Source organism: Vicugna pacos, chromosome 4, assembly GCF_048564905.1.
Source record: "Vicugna pacos chromosome 4, VicPac4, whole genome shotgun sequence".
NCBI lineage: Eukaryota > Metazoa > Chordata > Mammalia > Artiodactyla > Camelidae > Vicugna > Vicugna pacos.
This window is the reverse complement of record NC_132990.1, coordinates 8,457,053-8,475,379: the sequence shown is the minus strand read 5'-3', so window position 1 is coordinate 8,475,379 and position 18,327 is coordinate 8,457,053. Positions and strand designations below refer to the sequence as shown.

Sequence of the window (18,327 nt, the reverse complement as noted above, 5' to 3'; positions counted from 1 at the left end):
CATTTATCCATAATCTTCCCCTTTCTGTAATCAAAAAGTGCATTAATAGTTAGCAACTGTTACTAAACTGTGCACTAACTATGCCTTAAAGTTACTAACAGCTGCATTAAAAGAAGCCAGGGTGAGTTGGCGGATCTGCACTTTTTACCTCCGGCATTCACCTAGTAGTGAGCGAGACATCCGTGGAGTGAAAAGACTTACCATTAGCGTGCGGCTAAATCAGAAGACAACCAGTGATAAACCCATCTCTCCTTTCCTGGCTCTTTCCAGACACAATGTAACTAAGACTTTCCTTTCAGGAGCAGGAAACAGAATAGTCACTGATAAAACAAATTAAGCATGGACAAGAGAAGCTGGAGACAGGCAACCCCTACAGGTTTCAGATGGTGATGGAGAAAGGCGGACAGGGCTGCCCTGCGGGCCACCTGGAGAACCCATTGTGCTGCTACCTGCCAGACAGTGCTGCTGGGCAGCCATCTGGCCCACTCAATGGGAAATTAGGAAGTTACAGGTACGGTGTACATGAATTAGGTACGGAAGACAGAAGTCGGACTGTCCTGCCACAGGGCAATAGAAAGTAACCACAATGTTCTCCCTACTGTGATTTAACTATTTTTAGTATGGCTTAAATGTATAACCGGTTATTTTACTGGATGGTAATGCTTTATATTTTGCAATAAACCCTTTTAGCAACATGATCTCACAAAACAAAGGTGCATCCTTAATACAATGTTGTCCTTTCCTCAAGAAAGATGGTGATAAATGTGTAACTTGCATGAGATATTTAACTGTCACAGCCAAGAGGAGCCTAAGGAGACATGACAGCTAAGTGCAGTGTGGTGTCCTGGGTGGAATGATGGAGTCAGAAAAGGGCATTAGGGAACAGCTGAGAAAATCTGAATAAAATACGGACTTTAGTTACTAACATTGTATCAGTACCATTTAATTAATTTTGACAAATGCACCACACCAATGCAAGATGTTACTAATGAAGGAAAGTGGGTGCAGGTTATATGGGAACTCTCTGTACTATGGTCACAATTTTTCTGTAAACCTGAAAACATCCTTTAAAAATTGTATACGATCTGCTATGGCCTTCTTTAAAGTCTTTCTCAAAGGTTACAAGAGTTTGTTCTGAAAATCATGTAACCAAATGAGAATTTCTTTTCTATGGCATCTTTGAAATATTTTAAAACTATTTGTATACATGTAGTTTGTTTAGTTACTGTACAAAAATACCATAGAAAAAATTTTAATTTACTTTTAACTTGAAGAATCATTGATTTTTACCTACCTTCCTTGCTATCTAACCATCAAACCAAAGATAAACTAATAATGGTTTTCTGGTGTCTCCGTTTTATGCAGAGATGGACGAAAAAACATCAAACTAAAGCAAACTTAGTTGTAGAGATTTTCTTACAAATTTTCTTGAACACATTTCCCCCTTAAAATAAAACGTTGTTGACAACTTCAATTTCAACATTTCAACAGTTAAAACCCTTGGAGAGGTTCCTGGTTTCATTCAATGATGCCTGGGGTGTATTTTCCACAAGGAGGAAGTTCCCTGAGATGCACTCCCCTGCTCATCAGCTTTGTACTTCATTCAGTCCCCAGCAACCAGCAGGAAAGTTTAATCACTCTTTCTTTTGATTTTCTGAAGAACTGAAGGGTGATTTTCTGGAATGTGATTAAAAAAAGAAAGTAGCCAAAAATCCAATTGAATTCTGACTTTTCCCACATCATTCCAGGGTCAGATGCCCTGAAAACTAGTCCACGTTGTGTTCCCAGAGCACAGCCCACTCAGAGAGCAAACAGCCTTCAGATCTGCAAACACCACTGTCTCCTGAAGGAATCTGACCTCAATCGCTCAGGAGAGCCGAGAAAGAAAAACCGGTCTTCTCTTAAATGAGTCATCATCTTAACACACAGGTTCATCAGATAAGGACAAAGCAACTTCGGTCAGCTGGGTATTCACATTTATCTCCATTTACATTTTTCATCCCAAATCTTTACTCTTCCCCGGTTTCCAGTTCTGGTTCCCTGAGGTGTGAGCTGCCCCCTCTCACCTGTGTGGATAACATCCCTTCTGGGCAGTACAACTGGCCTAAAGTCTACTAAACAAAATGGAAATGAATGCTGAATGGTCGCTTTACATAAGTGATATTAAAGAAGGAGCTGTCATAAAGTTATTACAATAATCTGCTTGAGCGGGCAAGGAGAACCCACAAAGCGGTCATATCTGTTTACCTCCACGTACAGTTTTGTAAATATCCCTGTGTAGATATAGAGAGACAGAGACAGAGATAGAGATATAGAGATAGATAAAGATACACACAAAGATAGATAGGCAGACAGACAGACTGATAGATAGATAGATGCCCCCAGTTCTGAAGGCAGAAAAGGCAGAGAACCTCCGGAAAGCCAGTGGTTAGCACACGGATAGGCCCAAAGCCAGTGCCAAAGGTCAGCATCACACACAAAAACACCTCTGAACCCCTTCCAGGACTGAGGTCCCACCCACTATCGTGCCTCAAGGCTAGAACAAATCTTTACCTCCTTGGATGAGCATCAGATGCTACTGACCATATGAGTGAAAAAAATACACTTATCTTCAGACACTACAAACACAGTCCAAAGCACCCAGCTGCTCCCATTTTCAAGAGCTCAGATTAAACCGAGAAGAGCTGATTTAACTCTCACATCTCAAGCTGGCTCAGGGCCATGTACTCATCGAGTGGGAACAGAGGGGAAACTGAGACACTACCTAATCAATCAGTTAGTGTCTCTCCATCTGTCTATCGGTCTTCCGCCTCCTCTCACTCTGTCCCCCTCTCTTTCTCTGTGTCTCCAGCCCTCTCTCTGTGTGTATTTCTCTCTCTTTGGGTCCATCTTGCCAAGCACTGTACCATGGATGTGAAGTGCGCTTCTAATGCAACCATGTGATTACAAAAGAGGACAATCAGAGGGAAAAGCCCTGAAGTGGAACCCAAGCAAGGGAAATGTAAAAGAAATCCTGACCAGCGCTGAAACTATGCCTCTGCTTAGCTGCAGTTCTATGTTTTTTAAAATGTCCTCGTAAGTGGGATTGGTGTTCAACTGGTGCTCTTTTCCTCTCTGTCAGTTACAGGGACGTGATCCAGCAGCCTGTTTTCACAATCCATATACAGCTCACACGTGGGTAGCTCCGGTTCTCCTCAATTAAATTTCTTGTTTCTAAATTATTCAACAAAAGCTTCTTCAACACTATGCATGCTCATACAAACCATGTGAAACAGCTCACCACACAGGTCTGATTTTGGTGCCTAGACAAATCCCTCCCTAGTCCTGTTTAGCAGGTCACCAGTCGCATTACCCCTGTTACACCAGAGACACCCACCCGGGGTATGTTCCTGATCCGGCTTTTGTGGCATAACCAGTGCCCATCACAAATCCACTGTGGTTCCAGTGCCAGCTGAACCCTCTGCGTCTGTTTGTGAGAATGTGTGGTTCTAAGTTAATTTATCAAAGTCAATCAGTCCACAAATGACACTTAAAATCGCTACAAACAGAACTAAGAAAACACTGAAAAGTTTCAGCACTGACTGGAGGAGATGAACTCCTGCCATCCCTCTGTCTCGGTCAGATGCTTAGTGTGCACAGCATCTTCTCTCCTTGCCAGTCTCTGAACACACCAGCTCTCGCCAGGAACTTGAAAGTACAGGGAGGGAACCAACAAAAGAAATGAAGAGAATGCAGGCAGCACAAACTAACCACATTCTCAGTATATGAAGCAAGGAATCACAAGCTTATTCGATTCATTCAGCAAATATTTACTCAGTACATGATTGAGCACCTTCTGGGTACAAACTTCCCTTTCACCAAGATAACACCCCTGGCACGAGAAATCGGTTAGGCTGGGTTATTACAAGTCTGCACTCTCTCCCCACTTCATGGATTTTTCTTGGCCGGATACAATCCTCCTTCTGGAATTCTCTTACATAACTACACTGCCTTGCCCGTTCTGGCTTCACCCGCTGGCTGACCTACTTCCAGCTTACTAGGGAGGGGTGACCGCCTGTCCTGACCCTCTGGACCTATTACACCTGCCCAGCTCAGATTAACAGGTCACATGGCTGCTCAGGACCCGCCCCTCCCCAGCCTGTAGGGAAAGGGGTCCCTCAGTTTTCTCAGAGAAAAGGAACTTAAGAATGTGTTAGTACACAACCCAGAGACTATTTTTATCCTTTCAAAATGCAATATGATTTTCTCTCCAATATCACAATTATTGATGATTGGGGATTTTAATCCAAATATGCTTAATATTTTGATCTAAGAGTGTGAATGATCTTTGAAAGGGAAATCATTACCATGTTTTGCCTCTACAGGAACCAAACATTTTTATATCTGATATCTGGTACTTCCCCAAGCTGGACATGAATGCTCAGGAAAGGGATGGGTCAGCGGGCCACCTGGGGGAAGATGGAGTGCCAGGTGGGAAACAAACCACCAGATGAAATGACACACCTTCCCAGAGAGAGAATTTCCTCCTGGAAGAAAATACAGTATTTTATGTTAAAATAAGCCCCACTATATTATAAGTTAAATGAACAAATATGTAATTTTTTAAGATTAAAAACTCAAGATTTCACAGAAAGTCCCTGCTTACAGCAGTCTGTCAGGCTAAGTCCATGAGATATGGGGTTTCCTGCAAATAACTCTCCTGCCTTTACACGTTCTCCCAGGAAAGTTTTGAGAAACGTTTTACCCACACTATGAACTTCTTGAGGGCATGAACTGCATCTCCTCCTCTTCATTTCCAGGGACCTAGGATACTACCCTAGCCAGTGTTGGGCACAAAGCAGGCACTCAATAATGTTTGCAGAATTAATTTGGCTGAAATAATGGCAATGGCATTGTCAATAACAACAGATTTTTATCACGTTTGAATGGGAGGCAGGGAAAGTGAACAGCTGTATGAGGAAGTGGAATAGGAGCCACCCAATTTACCAAAATAGTTCATAGCTGCCATGGGAACAATCAGACAGGGCAACTCAGTTTAGTTCTTTTCCACTTCAACAAGTAGAGGAAGGCAAATATTGTACTTGTTAATCTCACAGAAGACGGGGGGGTGGGGCTTAGGACACAAGTCTACCAGGTGACACTGGTGCCATTAAATTTAATAACATCTGAAAAGTTGTTGAGGCATCATGATAATAATAATGTCACCAATAGTATTAAGTTCTGGTTTGTATGCTGATCCAAAGAAGGTCATTTTGATCATTTAAAGGAAGTGTCAGATATTTGCCGCTGATACTTGACAACTCTAAAAAGGAGTTCTGTGTATGTGTGTGTGTGTGTGTGTGTGTGTAAAATATGGTGTGGGCTCACCTATCCTTATCCCTAATATTGTTACCTTTTTTAATTACCTGGATCCAAACCAAGCTACAGATGAAAGATGATTCAAAGTACATGGCTTATAGCAAAGTTTACATTTTTCTACTTCCCCGGTGGAGACACTGCATTTTCACTCATTCGTAAATAACAGAAAAGATGGGTATCACACCCACTTTCTCTACACAGTCCCTCTTATATTGCGATGAGTCACTTTCTATGCCCAGTATTCCCTGAACTTCCCAAACCGGAGGGAGAAGTTGGGCGGAGAAGGAAGTGAGGACTCCCAGCCCTGCAGGTCTAAGCTGTAAATGGGTGAGCCCAGCGACTGCTGCCTTCCAGGGCTATTTCCTCTTCTGTCTTACGTCTTAGATACGTGAACTGCCAACCAAAATGATGCCTTTCATATCTTCCAAATAATGAACGCTAGAGATTCATAAAATTTCAAAGAAACTCCAGAGAGCAGAAAAGCATTTTATATTATTAACATGTTTGTGGCACCTGAGGAAGCAGTGAAAACAGCTCAAGACATACCATGAGTACCGGCAGAGACAGATGTAAATTAAACTCAATTAAACCTGAACATCTTTCCCTCAATGCCCCGAACCTGCAGGCATCCTCCTTTTACCTTAGAGTTAAGTAACTTGATATTGTTATTTCTGTCAGAGCCACAGGAGTAGAGAATTTATTGTATGATTTAATTATTTCATTCTGTGTCTAAAAAATGAGTTTTTCAGATCACAACATCTGGGATCAAATGTTGCTCTTTTACTGACTCGTCAAGTCCCCTAACGTCTTTAGATCTAAATTTCTCCATCAGTCAGAGATAAGAAAGTCCATCTTCCCAAGGTTATTCTGGAAATTAAACTAATGAACTTGTAAAATGCCTAGCACATAGTGGGCATCAATGAACATTTATGCGCAGCAATATAAATGCACAACAATGTCTTGTTTTCTACGGTGTAGCAGGACAATGACAAATACAAAAACTACTACGGAGAATGCCAAATTGGCTGACGGCCCGAGTCACGCTCAGGGCTGCCGCTCCCTGCAACCCGGAGGCCTGGAGTAGGAGGTGACGTAATCAAATCTTTGAGGAGTCGGGAGCGCTCCTAAACCGGTGTCTTGGAGGAATCCACGGACGCTGAGGATTTCACTCTGGCCTGTGTAACTAGAAAGTGCTCTTTGCAGGGCTTAGCTCTGAGCAAGTACAACTTTCCCCCCAAACTGACTCCGAACGCGTATCCTCTTCTTAACGCCAGGGTTCTCATCTCGGAAAAGTTAAAGTGAGTCGGCGAGCGGAGAAAGCAACTCAGAAAGAGCAGGGTCCAGTGGGTCTGCGCACACCTCAGTGTAAGAGGGAGAGATGGCAGAGCCCCAGGGAGGACAGGAAACACCATCGCCACCTCCCGCCCTCCAAACCGCGCACGCACCTGGGGATGAACCTGGCCTCGTCCCCGAGTCGCGCTTGGAAGTCCTCCCAAGCCTGGCCGAGGCTCGCCGGGTCCGCAGGGGAGCCCAGCGCCGCCGCCGCCGCGTCCTCGTCGCCCTCGTCCTCCTCGCTGTTCCCGGGGTTCGACGCCGCCCGGGCGCGGGCGGACGCTGACTCCCGCGGCCCCCGGCCCCGGCGCCGTCCCCTGTGGCGCGCCCCGCGGAAGCCGCGCGCGAACTCCTGGAAGGTGATGGCGCCGTCGCGGTCGGCGTCGAGCCGCTGGAACACGGCTTCAGCGTCGGCCGGCCGCACGCGCAGCTCCGCGCACAGCGCGCCGAACTCCTCGCGCTCCAGGCGCCCCGAGCGGTTCGCGTCGCAGGCGGTGAAGACCGAGCGCAGCCGGGCCAGCTCCTCCAGGTCCCCGTCCGTCTCCATCGCGCCTCGCGGAGGCCACTGCGAGGGCTCCGGGGCGCGCGGCCCGTCCCGGCTGCGGCGGCGGCAGGGAGTCTGGGGCCACCTGCTGCCGCCCGGAGCCGCGGCGAGTTGGGCAAGTCGGGCAAGTGAGGCCACTGATGGGAAGGTCCGGGAGGGTCGAGGCGCCTGGGCAGGTCAGGACGGCGCGCTCCGAACGGGCCCTGGAGCGGTGCGAGCGCACCCACGGCCCCGCGTACCGCGCAGCAGCGCCCGCCGCGACTGGGCGCCCGGCCCGGCTGCACGCACCTGCCGGGCGCACGCGGCTCCGCCCAGCCTGGGAGGAGGAGCGCCCCGCCCTGGTTCCCACGCCTCTGCGAGCCACGCTGGGCTTTCCCCGCAGGGCTTTGGAGCCTGGGTTTGTGGCTCTTGGAGTTGGGGGACCCGGTGGGAACTGGGGGTGAGACTAGCGTTGCCAGGCCCTTCGGTGTCAACAGTAGTTGCTCGGGTAAATCAAGAGCTGGCGTGAGCGTGGGGAGCTAACTGGACAGAAAGGGGAGAGGAAGGTAGGTGTCGGATTCCACATTGGTTAACGTATGTGTATTTTATTCTTTTCGGATTCCGTAAAATTGGTAAACTTTTGTACATACAAGTTTTCTCACAAACCAAAGTACAAGATTTACCAGATTTACCAGAAGACCCCGGTCTCCGATGCTTTCTTTAATGCATGTCCATCCAGCATTAAGGTCCAACTAGTTGATGCAAATTAGGAATCGGATCTTCCAGATAGATCCTCAAGTCCAAACAATTTTTCTCAGTCCTTGTCTCCTCAACCTGAGAGAAAATTAATAACCAAAATCCTTGGCAGGCAGCAATATTTAAACAAGGACTGAGGTAGCTTTTTTTCCTTTAAACAAATCTTACGGAAATTATATATGCAGATGTATATTACCCTTCAATCTTAAACACTTATTTCAACAATACTATTGTTGCTTTAATACTGGCTGCTTCATGGGTATAAGATATTTAAAATTCATCCATCTTCACCCTTTAAAAAATCTTGTCTTATTTCCAAGAGACCCTCACTGTCATATGACTTATGTATATGTTCCCTTTGATGATTCTCATAGCCTGTGAATGTGTTAGGGTTATTTTTACTTTTTTCACATCAGTTTCCTCAACTTTTTAGACTTTCTTTTATTTCCATTTGTTTTAGTTATGGCTCTGTATTCCACTTATTCTCATTCTGGATTCTTTTTATTCATTCTTACTTTGATAGTTTTTAATATGATAAAAATAGAGAATTTGACTGACACATTTCCTCAAGCTGATGTTCTTAAACAGAAAGCTAAGTGCTGAACATCTGAGGAACTGTTTCTTCTTGAATAGTACAGTAAATAAGGTCAACACGGCATCTGTCAAACTGTAACTACTACTGGTAATTGGCATCTGTAAATGTAACTGATAAATTACCAGCAAGGCGTTCTGCTAGAAGCCCTGGCCTTGCAATCTGATTGCTAAGTGAATATAGTTTTATACAAGTCAACAGCTAATACACTGAAGTGAATTTTATTTTTAGTGCAATATAAATTGTTAATGATTTTATATGCTTCCCTGTTTCTAAAGATTGATTTTTCCACATAAAGAAAAAGCAGCTAGCTTAGTAATGCCTTCAAAGCTTTACAAATATACTTATTAAACTGAATCTTTGAAATATTATCATTTTTCTGTGAGGAATTAATAAATATCTGTATTTTTCAAAATGGATGAATGAATAATACTTTTAACTGCTTAGGCAGAAGTGCTTTCTTAAAGACAGCTCATGCCACTTCCTTCCTTAACTCACTCTGACCTTTGTATTCAATTCTAAATTCTCATATTCTTTGTCCTGCTTTGTCCTTTCCATAAGCCCCTTCCCTGAAGAGTCTGCAAGAAACATGGATTATTCCAGATGTGAACACATCTTCTCATCTCCACTGATATTAATCGCCTCCAGACCTCCTATAACAATTATCTATCACTGCATAACAACACAACAAACACCTAGTGATTTAAAACAGTAACCGTTTTATTTGTTCGTAATTTCATTGCCATCAACGTGGGCAGGGCTCGGGTAGGTAATTTTTCGGCTGGCATGCCTGGGATCCTGTAGTCATGGTGGCTTTATGATGGCTGGTCTTAGAGTGCCTCACTCCTCCATCTGGAAGTCGGTGCTGGCTGTTGGCTGGACATGTGACTTTGGCTAGCATTGGCTTTATCACATGGTGGCAGTATTCCAAGAGGGTAAGTCCCAATGCACAAATATTTTTCGAGCCTCAGCTTGTGTCATGTTTATTGATATTCCATTGATCAAAGCAGGTCACATGGCCAAGCCCTAAGTCAACATGGGAAGGGATTAGATAGGGTCATGGATACAGGGAGATGTACTTTATTGGAAGCCCTTCCTATAACAGTTTATCATATCTAGCCTCTAATACAGTCACTCAGGCTCCTGTCCTGCCAACCTCCTGTTCATTCTACACAACCACAGCCGGATGGTCCTTCTTAAACACCAATTACTCTGCCATTCTGGAGCTGTGTTTCTCAACCAGGGGCAATTTTGTTCCCCAGGAGACATTTGGCAATACCTGGAGACATTTTTTGTTGTCGCAATTTGCCAAGTGGGAAATGCTAGTAGGTAGAGGCCAGGGACGAGGTTAAACATCTTACGATGCACAGGCTCAGCGACCCATAACAGAAAATTATCTGGCCCACAATGTTAATAGTCCTGAGGTTGAGAAAGCCCGTATCCCAGCTCATCAACCCCTAGAAGTGCCCCAGTTAAAAAAGAATCAACGGTAAACTCTTTGGGCATCCAAAATCCTCTGCAATCTGGTCTTACCTTATATATCCCAAAATCTCCATCTAGTCTCCATTAGGGCTCCTGCTGTCCCCCACATATGCCATACTTGATTACATGATTAATTTAATAGCTCCTTATTGTCATGGCAAAATGTGAATATCAAACATCCTTTGGCTTTTTCCTCTTCTGCCTAACCAAACCATTTCCCAGCCTCAGGGGAAGAGCTGAATCCTGCTTTTCCTAGCAAAGTTTCCAGTTGCATTGTGGCCTGTCATTTACAAGGACATTGCTAGCATGTATTGTCAGCTCAGGCCACAGGAAAGCCTTTTTTCTTTTCTTGTTTTAGTCTTTTTCATGGTTTTATTTTTCATTTTAAAACTCTGATTCATCTGGAATTTATTTTGGGTCAGGTGTGAATCGTAGGTTCCACTTTACTTTTTTTTTTTTTTCTGAATTTCTACCTAGTTGTCTCAACACTGTTCATTCAGCATCTCTCTTCCATGGATTTAAATACAACCTTTAGCATATGCTAAATTCCTGTAAAATTTTGGTTTATTTCTGGACTTTCTTGTCTGTTCTACTGAGGAATCAATCACATTTTGAAAGGACTCTTTAGCTTATAAAAAGATTCCTAAAGGGCTCCTACGGGATCTAGGGTTGCCTTTCGTATTTTTAAGTGTTTACACTTTGAACCACACAAGGTACTAAGGAATGCTTTTAAGTATCCCCAGAAATACACTCAGGGGAAGACCAAGGTTATATAATCTGTCTCTAATTTTTTGAAGAATTAGAGGAAAGAGAGGAGAAGAAATAACTAGGAGGCATTTCGTTTCTGTTTTAGCATCCGGGAACAGCTAGCGAGGAATTGGAGATAACAGAGCAGCCTTTGAGAGCCAGTGAATTGTTAGGTAAGGAGAGCTCTCCTGTATGACTTTTGAGAAAGATCAGTTTGCTTTGTAGCTGTCCAAGGATTTTAAAAATCAGAGATAATCTTGTTAGAGAATGTTTCTTAAACGAGTGAAAAGATCCTATTGTGATCAAATACATTTCTAAATTACAAATAAATTGGGAAAAGAATCCTACTATAAAGCTTCTTGGATGAGATAAAGAAAGCTGTTTATACTTGTTTAATCTAATGTTTCCTAAATGTATTCGACCATGGAAACTTTTAGTGTTAGATTTTGTTTTTGTTTCAGTTTCTGTGGGCTTTCCGCAGAGTTAGCGCTCTTGAGAATATACTTTGGGAAATGTCCTGCTAGACAATGACTAGGTTGATGAGTCATGAGAAATTATCCTTTGCCACTAGATCATAAGTTGACCCAACTTCCTATAACAGGGAATGAGCACCACCCCTTAACTTCTTTTTCACTGAGAAAATGGATAGCAGCTTTTAATGGAAGCCTGTTGTAATCTACCCTATAGGATTCCCTGCAGGTGCAAGAGCCTTTCTCAGAGCTGGACTTAACACTGAAGTTACTCTACCCCCAGAAAGATCTAATAAGCCTGTTAAGATGGAACTCAATATCCAGGTAATGGCATACTGCTGAGGGACCAATTAGTTGGTTCAGGAACTCTGTCAAACCAACATAGCCCTGCAAGAACTTGTGTGTTTGTTTTCTCATGAGTATCTACTTAGGCTTTCTATTCCTAAGACAGTTATAAGAAAATTTTGAAAATTTCACAGAGAAGAATGTGTCAGCAAATTTACATCATAGTCATTTACTTACTCTATGTAAATATGAAAAAAGGGAAAGAGTAATGTAACATCCATGAACCAAGAAAGTTCAGATATGAACATTTTATCATATTAACATCAGATCTTTTTTTTTTTCAGAAGATAAAGCCTTATAGGCCCAGTTGAACTTCCTCTTTGACTGCATATTGTTTCTGTGATCAATATATAGCATTATTGTATGTGTGTGTGTGTGCTGGCAGTCAGACTTCGGTAAATCATTCATTGTAAAAAATTAAATATCTCTATATTGCTCCAAACAGTATCAAACACCGCTTCACAAGTCAGAGCAGAGTGGGCATTCAGTACTAGAGCTGAGGGAGAAGTGCTGACTTTCAAACTTCTGATCCCGTTCAGTGATAACCAAGCAACGCTCATATGTTATTTCCGCACATCAGGAAACCGTGTGTCTCATAATCTTGCACCTCTCAGTCGAGACAAAAGTTTGCATTTCATATTACATATGCAGGAAATAGAAAAATTGAGTCTAGTAGAAATATATCCATTTCAGTTCAACTTTGGGACAGTAAAACAAAGCCAGCTGTGGTAAGCAGAATTGGGTGATGGCCCCCGTGTTCCCACTCCTTGGTGTTCGTGCTCTGTCTGTATGATCCCCTCCTTTTCAGAGCGACCAGGTCTGTGAAGAGGATGGGACAGTCACCTTTATATTATATATGACCCTGTCTGAGCAGCCTGGAGTGAGATTCTCCTGCTGGTCTTGAAGTAGCTGCCATGGTGTGAGAGGGCCCTACGGCTAGGACCCAAGGGGTTAGATTTAATGTGCTTATTGTGTCAGAGTTATACAGCATGTACTCCAACATGTCTGGCTTCTTTTGCTTAGCATAATAATTTTTATATGCATTCATATTGTTGCATATTTTGGTAATTTCTTTCTGGTTAATGAGTAGGATTATATTATACATATGTACCACAGTGTGTTTCTCCATTACTTTGTTGATTGGCATTTGGGGTATTTCCAGGCTTTGGCTACTGTGAATAAAGCTGCTAGAAGTATCTTTGTACAAGTCTTTGTGTGCAGAAGCGTGTATGGGTCCATTTCTCCTGGGTTGATCTGCACAGTCTTCAGCAGTGGGACTAAGACTGTCACCTGCTGGGTAACATTGCAAGATGTCAGTATTGCACGGTTGCTTCTCCTCCTTCCCTTCCCATTTCTACCTCTCCTAGCCTTCCACATCCATGTGAATCCTCATCTCAGTATCTGGGTAACCCAGCCAAAGGCAGTGCATAACTACTTCCTTGGCATGAAACAGTCTCCACGGAGACTCAAGTCTAAGGCTGTGGCATTGTCTGCAGTTCGTGAAAGGCCCCTATGGAATACATGGGCTACCTAGAAGCCACTGCACTGCCCTGACACAGGTCCTGTAGAAATCAACACATGTGACGTTGCTGTAGGACATATAAAACCACCGTGTATACAATTAAATATTTGTGAGTTATAAACCTGGAGATTGTCATTCTCAGTGAAGCAAGCCAGAAAGAGAAAGAAAAATACCATATGAGATCACGCCAGTGTGGAATCTAAAAAAAAAAAAAAAGATAAACTTATTTACAAAACAGAAACAGACTCAGACATAGAAAACAAACTTATGGTTACCAGCGGGGGAAGGGGAGGGGGAGGGATAAATTGGGAGTTCAAGATTTGCAGATACTTTATTTGTGGGCAGTGAGTCTCTCTTGGGGCAGAGCCTAACACCCTTTCCTTTGGAACACAGCTGGTCTTTAACTTATGACGTTCTTACCATTCCTTTTGTTATGTGACATATAAAATACATATCTATTTTTCTCAAGTTTGATGATATCTCTCTCCTTTGAAAAACATGAAGTATAAGTCAAGGTTACTTTAAAGACTTTTCATGCATTTATCATGCTTAGATGTATCCCCTCCACATAAGCTGCAGCCTTGTCTTTTCTTTGTTTTAGATTGAAGATTCTCCATCTTTACTCTGACTCTTTCATATGCTTCTTTTATTTCACACAGGTGAAAGTGAATGGGTCTGACTGTGTTCCAAAATTTCATGTGCAATTACCCCTTGATTATCCTCCATCTAAATTAAAAAGATAATTTATATCTTACTTTAATTAGGAAGATTTCTGGGCATATTTAAAAATAAGTGTATTTTCAAAGTCTTTGCTGCTAGAAATTCTGCTTTCCTGAAAACATTAGCAGGTAAGGGCAAACATAGTCAAACCCATTCACTTTCACCATATAAGAGCACAGCTGAGTAGTTGCAACAGACACATATGACCTGCAAAGCCTGACATGTTTATTCTCTGGCCTTTTACAGAAAAAGTTTGCTAACCCTGCTCTTCGTGAAGAAGTGAAGGTAGCTTCAGCGCCTCTATCAATTCTTCAGACACCGTCATTCAACTTACAGGGGAGGAATTAAAGTCATCACAAGGGAATGATGATAGGATGAACGAAGAATGTGGAAATTCTACTCATGGTAACTTATTTAACATTTTTGAAATTAAGAAAATACCCACCCACCAGAATCTTGTGCAATTTTGTCTGGTCGGTGAGTTTTTTGTTCCTCAGTAATTTAGAAGAATCCTATGATAAATTTTGCTTGGAATGTATTAATTTTGCCTTTAATGAAGAATAGACCAACCCTCCTTTTAGAAGGCAAAAAGGACCATGTTTTCATGGTGTTTCTCATCTAACTTCCCTGCCAGTGACTTCAACTTACATTTAGTATTAGACCGCGGTACTCAGTTTGACCTCAATTCCGTTTCTGCTTTCTTTAGCTGGTTTCTGATCAAAATTTTTTTCAGTATAATTTTGAATTGCATAGCTGTATGTGTGTGTGTATGCATGTATTTAAAAAATTTTTTTCCTCATAAACAAGATAGAACAAAAATCATCAAAATCATTTTAGCAAAAAAGACTTTTCTACCATTGTGGCAAGTTAAATAAAAGCCCAAAGCCCAATGACATGGAAGGAGAAGGCATTTTAAAAAATAAGTTTTTTGAATATATGTATGTATAAGCATGATTGTACACCAGAAATTGACACATTGAAACTGACTGTAGTTCAATTAAAAAAAAGAACATTAAAAAATTTTTTTAAATGTGAGTTTAAAATAAAAGACATACATTTCTCAAAAAAAAAATGGGCTTTTAAAATTTTTAGCAACATCTCAGACCTGGAGCAATGCTGAGACAATTTCCAGGATCACCTTTTCCCCTGTGATCACAGTGTCTCTGGGTGTCCCCTGCTTGGGGCTGGAAGGCCACTGTTTCCTACCTGTCTCAAGGCCGGGGACGGACCTGGCTGTGGGACCTGCATGTCAGCTCCCAATTAGCATCTCAGACATCTTCTCCCTTCCCTGGAAATGTCTGGGCTGTGCATGTATGTTTTTAATCATAAAAGGTCCTAAAGCCTTTTTGAAAGTAAATGGGATTTATAAATTATAATTAATTATAAACTACTAGGCAGCTATGTTCATTTTAATGTTGGTAATATTGGAATGATAATTATGTCTATATTTCCTTGTTATCAATTTACTAATTATTTTAGAGCTATTCAAGACATTGTCCTTTTTCCCAAACTTGTATTCTAACAATAGATAGATCATATCTTAAGATCACGGTGGATTTTTTTTCCCCTAGGGAAGCCTATGAATTTTATTTCAAATACTCAAAAATTATTTTGGCTCTAGGGAATGCAATGTGCACATTATTAGATCAAAAATACATTTGTATTCATTCCAAAATAATGGAGAAATGTACATTCCTGTGTGGCATGAAAGTTGTTCCCAGTTCTATAATATGAGATGTTAAAATATTAATCACTATTTTTAGACCAAAAAAGATTAAAGCTTCTGTTCCTGGAAGTACAAAATGAGACAAACTAGATCAGTCAGAAAGAGATCTACAAAATTCTAAAACCATCCCTACTCCTCTGGAAAGCATTATAGAATTCAGTATTCCAAGGATGAGACATTCAAATAAGGCTCTTTTCACCAATACCCTAGAGTCTCAGCTTAGCAATGAACTAGGTCACCAATTTTTAACTAATGTAGTAATTGGAAATATAGAATCAGGATTTCTAATATTGTTAAATATATTCCTTAATTTGTAAGTCTTTAATGTTATAGAGGAGTGAATAAAATAAAAATTTAGCTTTAAAAAAAAGGTAAAAGGTCATTTGCACCAAACAGTGAGACAGAATTCTTGCCCACATTTGTTGAGAATGCTAGACGTTTAGAGATTTTTTAAAACAATGTAGATTTCAGTATGTCTTTTAAGCTGTCAATTCATGTTTTCCAACAATAAACGAATTATTAGTTAATTTTTATAAGATACTTACAGTTGGCAAGAGGAATTTCCTCAGACTGTTCCAATATTTCATTTGTTTTGAAACCTAAAAAGTTCCAGGGCCTCATATAGAAACATTTGTTCTATGTATTCTCCTATTTGTTCTGTGGATAGCCCCCTACCCACTTCCTTAAAGATTAATTCATTATAAAAATCTTCTGTTTCATTCAAAGAGCTCAGATTTCACAAGGTAGAGTAGGACTAATAAAATAATTCTTGAAACATGGAACACTTGAAACGGTAACTTCAACTCCGGTCATTCCTGAACTGTTTTGATTTTCTGAGCTTGTATAATTCTAGGAAATGGTGTTCCAAGGCCAGAGGCCAAAATAACCAAGTATTTCACTTAAGTTTTCCCAAGTATTTTTTCTGAATTTTTAAAATGAATTCCAAAGTACACAGGAACTGATATGTTTTCTGCTATTTGAAAGGTCATGAAATTTGGTATAGCCTTTTTTTTTCTTTTTCTTTTTCTTTTTTTTCAGGGCCTAGGGATACTTATTTGTTTGCACAATTTACTGGGCTCTGCCTTGCCCCCAGGCACTGGGTTCCTCCAGGGCAGCAGTCCGGCCCACGTGCCCCATAAGAAGTGAGCAGCCCAGGAATGAGGCCAGTGGGAACTGGGACCACAGGTGAGGCAAGGGGGCCACCACTGTCAGCTGCGAGTCACCTTGCTTTAGTCTTAAATGAAGTTACCACCAGCTGTTTTCTGGTACATATTTAATGATTGCTAGAAATCTCTTGTAAAATGAGAGCCATGAGGATTTATAAAGAAGCACAAACCAGTCCCCAGCTCTTATCAAATTTCCCCTTCACTTCATGACGGCATTTAAGACTGAAAGAGACACATAGGCAACATCCACGTTCTCTCACCATCTGTAGTTTTTACACAGTTTCTAAACCACATTTGAGGTGACATTCTTGCAGACATTGAGTTTCACACATTCCAAACTATACGACAATAATTAGACAATGAACAAACTCTGGAAAAGAGAAGGAGGACAAAAATTTATTAGAATAGATTGTAAAATGTACTTTTGAGTAAAGTTTTCAAAAATTCGGTCCTCAAATTTACTTTGGCCCTGCATATCCGGCAACCCCCACCCCATCCCTCCTCACCTAGTGTTCCTGCCCCGCAACCAGGCTGAGGCTGCAAAAGGAACTTCCTGAAACACACCCAATTAGCACACCTAATGAAATTTCCAGACCGTAAAAATCAAGCAAAAAAGTAAAGATGACGGGGCAAAGATCTCAAGATGTTAACGATTCTTAGAGAGATGATAATGGTAGATAAATCCAGATAATTACTGCACTGTTATCATTTTGATGTGTATTTAATAATAATGAGGAAAAAGTTATTATCTTAACATCTGGCACCAGAATTACCCCCAGAACGGAACCATCTCTGTTTGAGATGATACCTTGATAGACTCTTGCAGGAGAAAAGTATCTGCAGAATAACATGTGCTAGTTATGCCACTTTTCAGAGACAAGATTGGGTGTTTCTTCCTCCTGACAAGTGACTAAGGAAGACAGTGGAGAGAACAGAGGACAGAAAGATGGAGAGAGGCTGGAGCCAGCAAGGTGCAGGCTGTTGGGGAGCCAGGGGGAGGCTGTAGTTTTTACAAAGTGAAAGTGTTGTAAACCCTCCCTGAAACATTTTTACTGAAGTTTACTTTGATCACAAATGAACTGGAGAAGAGGCACAGGTAACATTGACCGTGTGAGAGGGCCAGAAGCCAAAGAGGCAACAGATGACAGGAGGGAACACAGAGCATAAGTCCACCCCAGAATTTGTCAAAATTCTGGGCATGGAATTTTTTTTTAGTGGGCATGGAGTTTTGATCACCTTTAGCAAATGTTTACCAAGATCTCAGGAGTCAAAAAGCCTCTTCCAGGACAACGGATTGCTGTATGACCTAGAGCACTGGTTCTCAGAGGATCGCTCCCGGACCAGCAGCCTCAGCATCACCTGGGGAACTGTTAGAAATCAGACGGGCTTCACCCCTGACCCACTGAATCGGAAACTCCAGGGGTGGAGCTCACCAATCTAGCAAGTCATCCAGGTGATCCTCATGCACATAAAACCTGAGAACCACTGGCCTGGAAAAGTGGCTCACAGCCTTGGTCACATATTAGTTTCACCTGTGACATGATGATTAAACAGTATTCACGCCAAAGAGTCATTCTCTGTGATCCCA

General features: G+C 41.9%; 1 protein-coding gene and 1 long non-coding RNA gene across 5 annotated transcripts in view; one reads left to right on the top strand and one right to left on the bottom strand.

Moving 5' to 3' along the window:
• The window catches only part of RASEF (RAS and EF-hand domain containing), a 57,025-nt gene extending 49,525 nt beyond the window's left edge, over positions 1-7,500 (bottom strand). For all 3 annotated transcript variants that reach the window (XM_015249954.3, XM_072959222.1, XM_072959221.1), the window contains exon 1: positions 6,804-7,500. In XM_015249954.3, coding sequence (XP_015105440.2) covers positions 6,804-7,237 — 434 coding nt within the window. In that variant the 5' untranslated portion in view covers positions 7,238-7,500. The remainder of the gene's footprint in view (positions 1-6,803) is intronic.
• A 140-nt stretch (positions 7,501-7,640) lies between these two features.
• On the top strand, positions 7,641-16,735 carry LOC140695807 (uncharacterized). Of its 2 annotated transcripts, none has more exons than XR_012071632.1 (3): positions 7,641-7,779; positions 14,094-14,252; positions 16,612-16,735. It is a non-coding gene; the product is annotated as an uncharacterized lncRNA (long non-coding RNA). The 2 variants fall into 2 exon arrangements; XR_012071633.1 differs by lacking the exon at positions 7,641-7,779 and adding an exon at positions 11,493-11,584.
• The last annotated feature ends 1,592 nt before the right edge of the window (positions 16,736-18,327 follow it).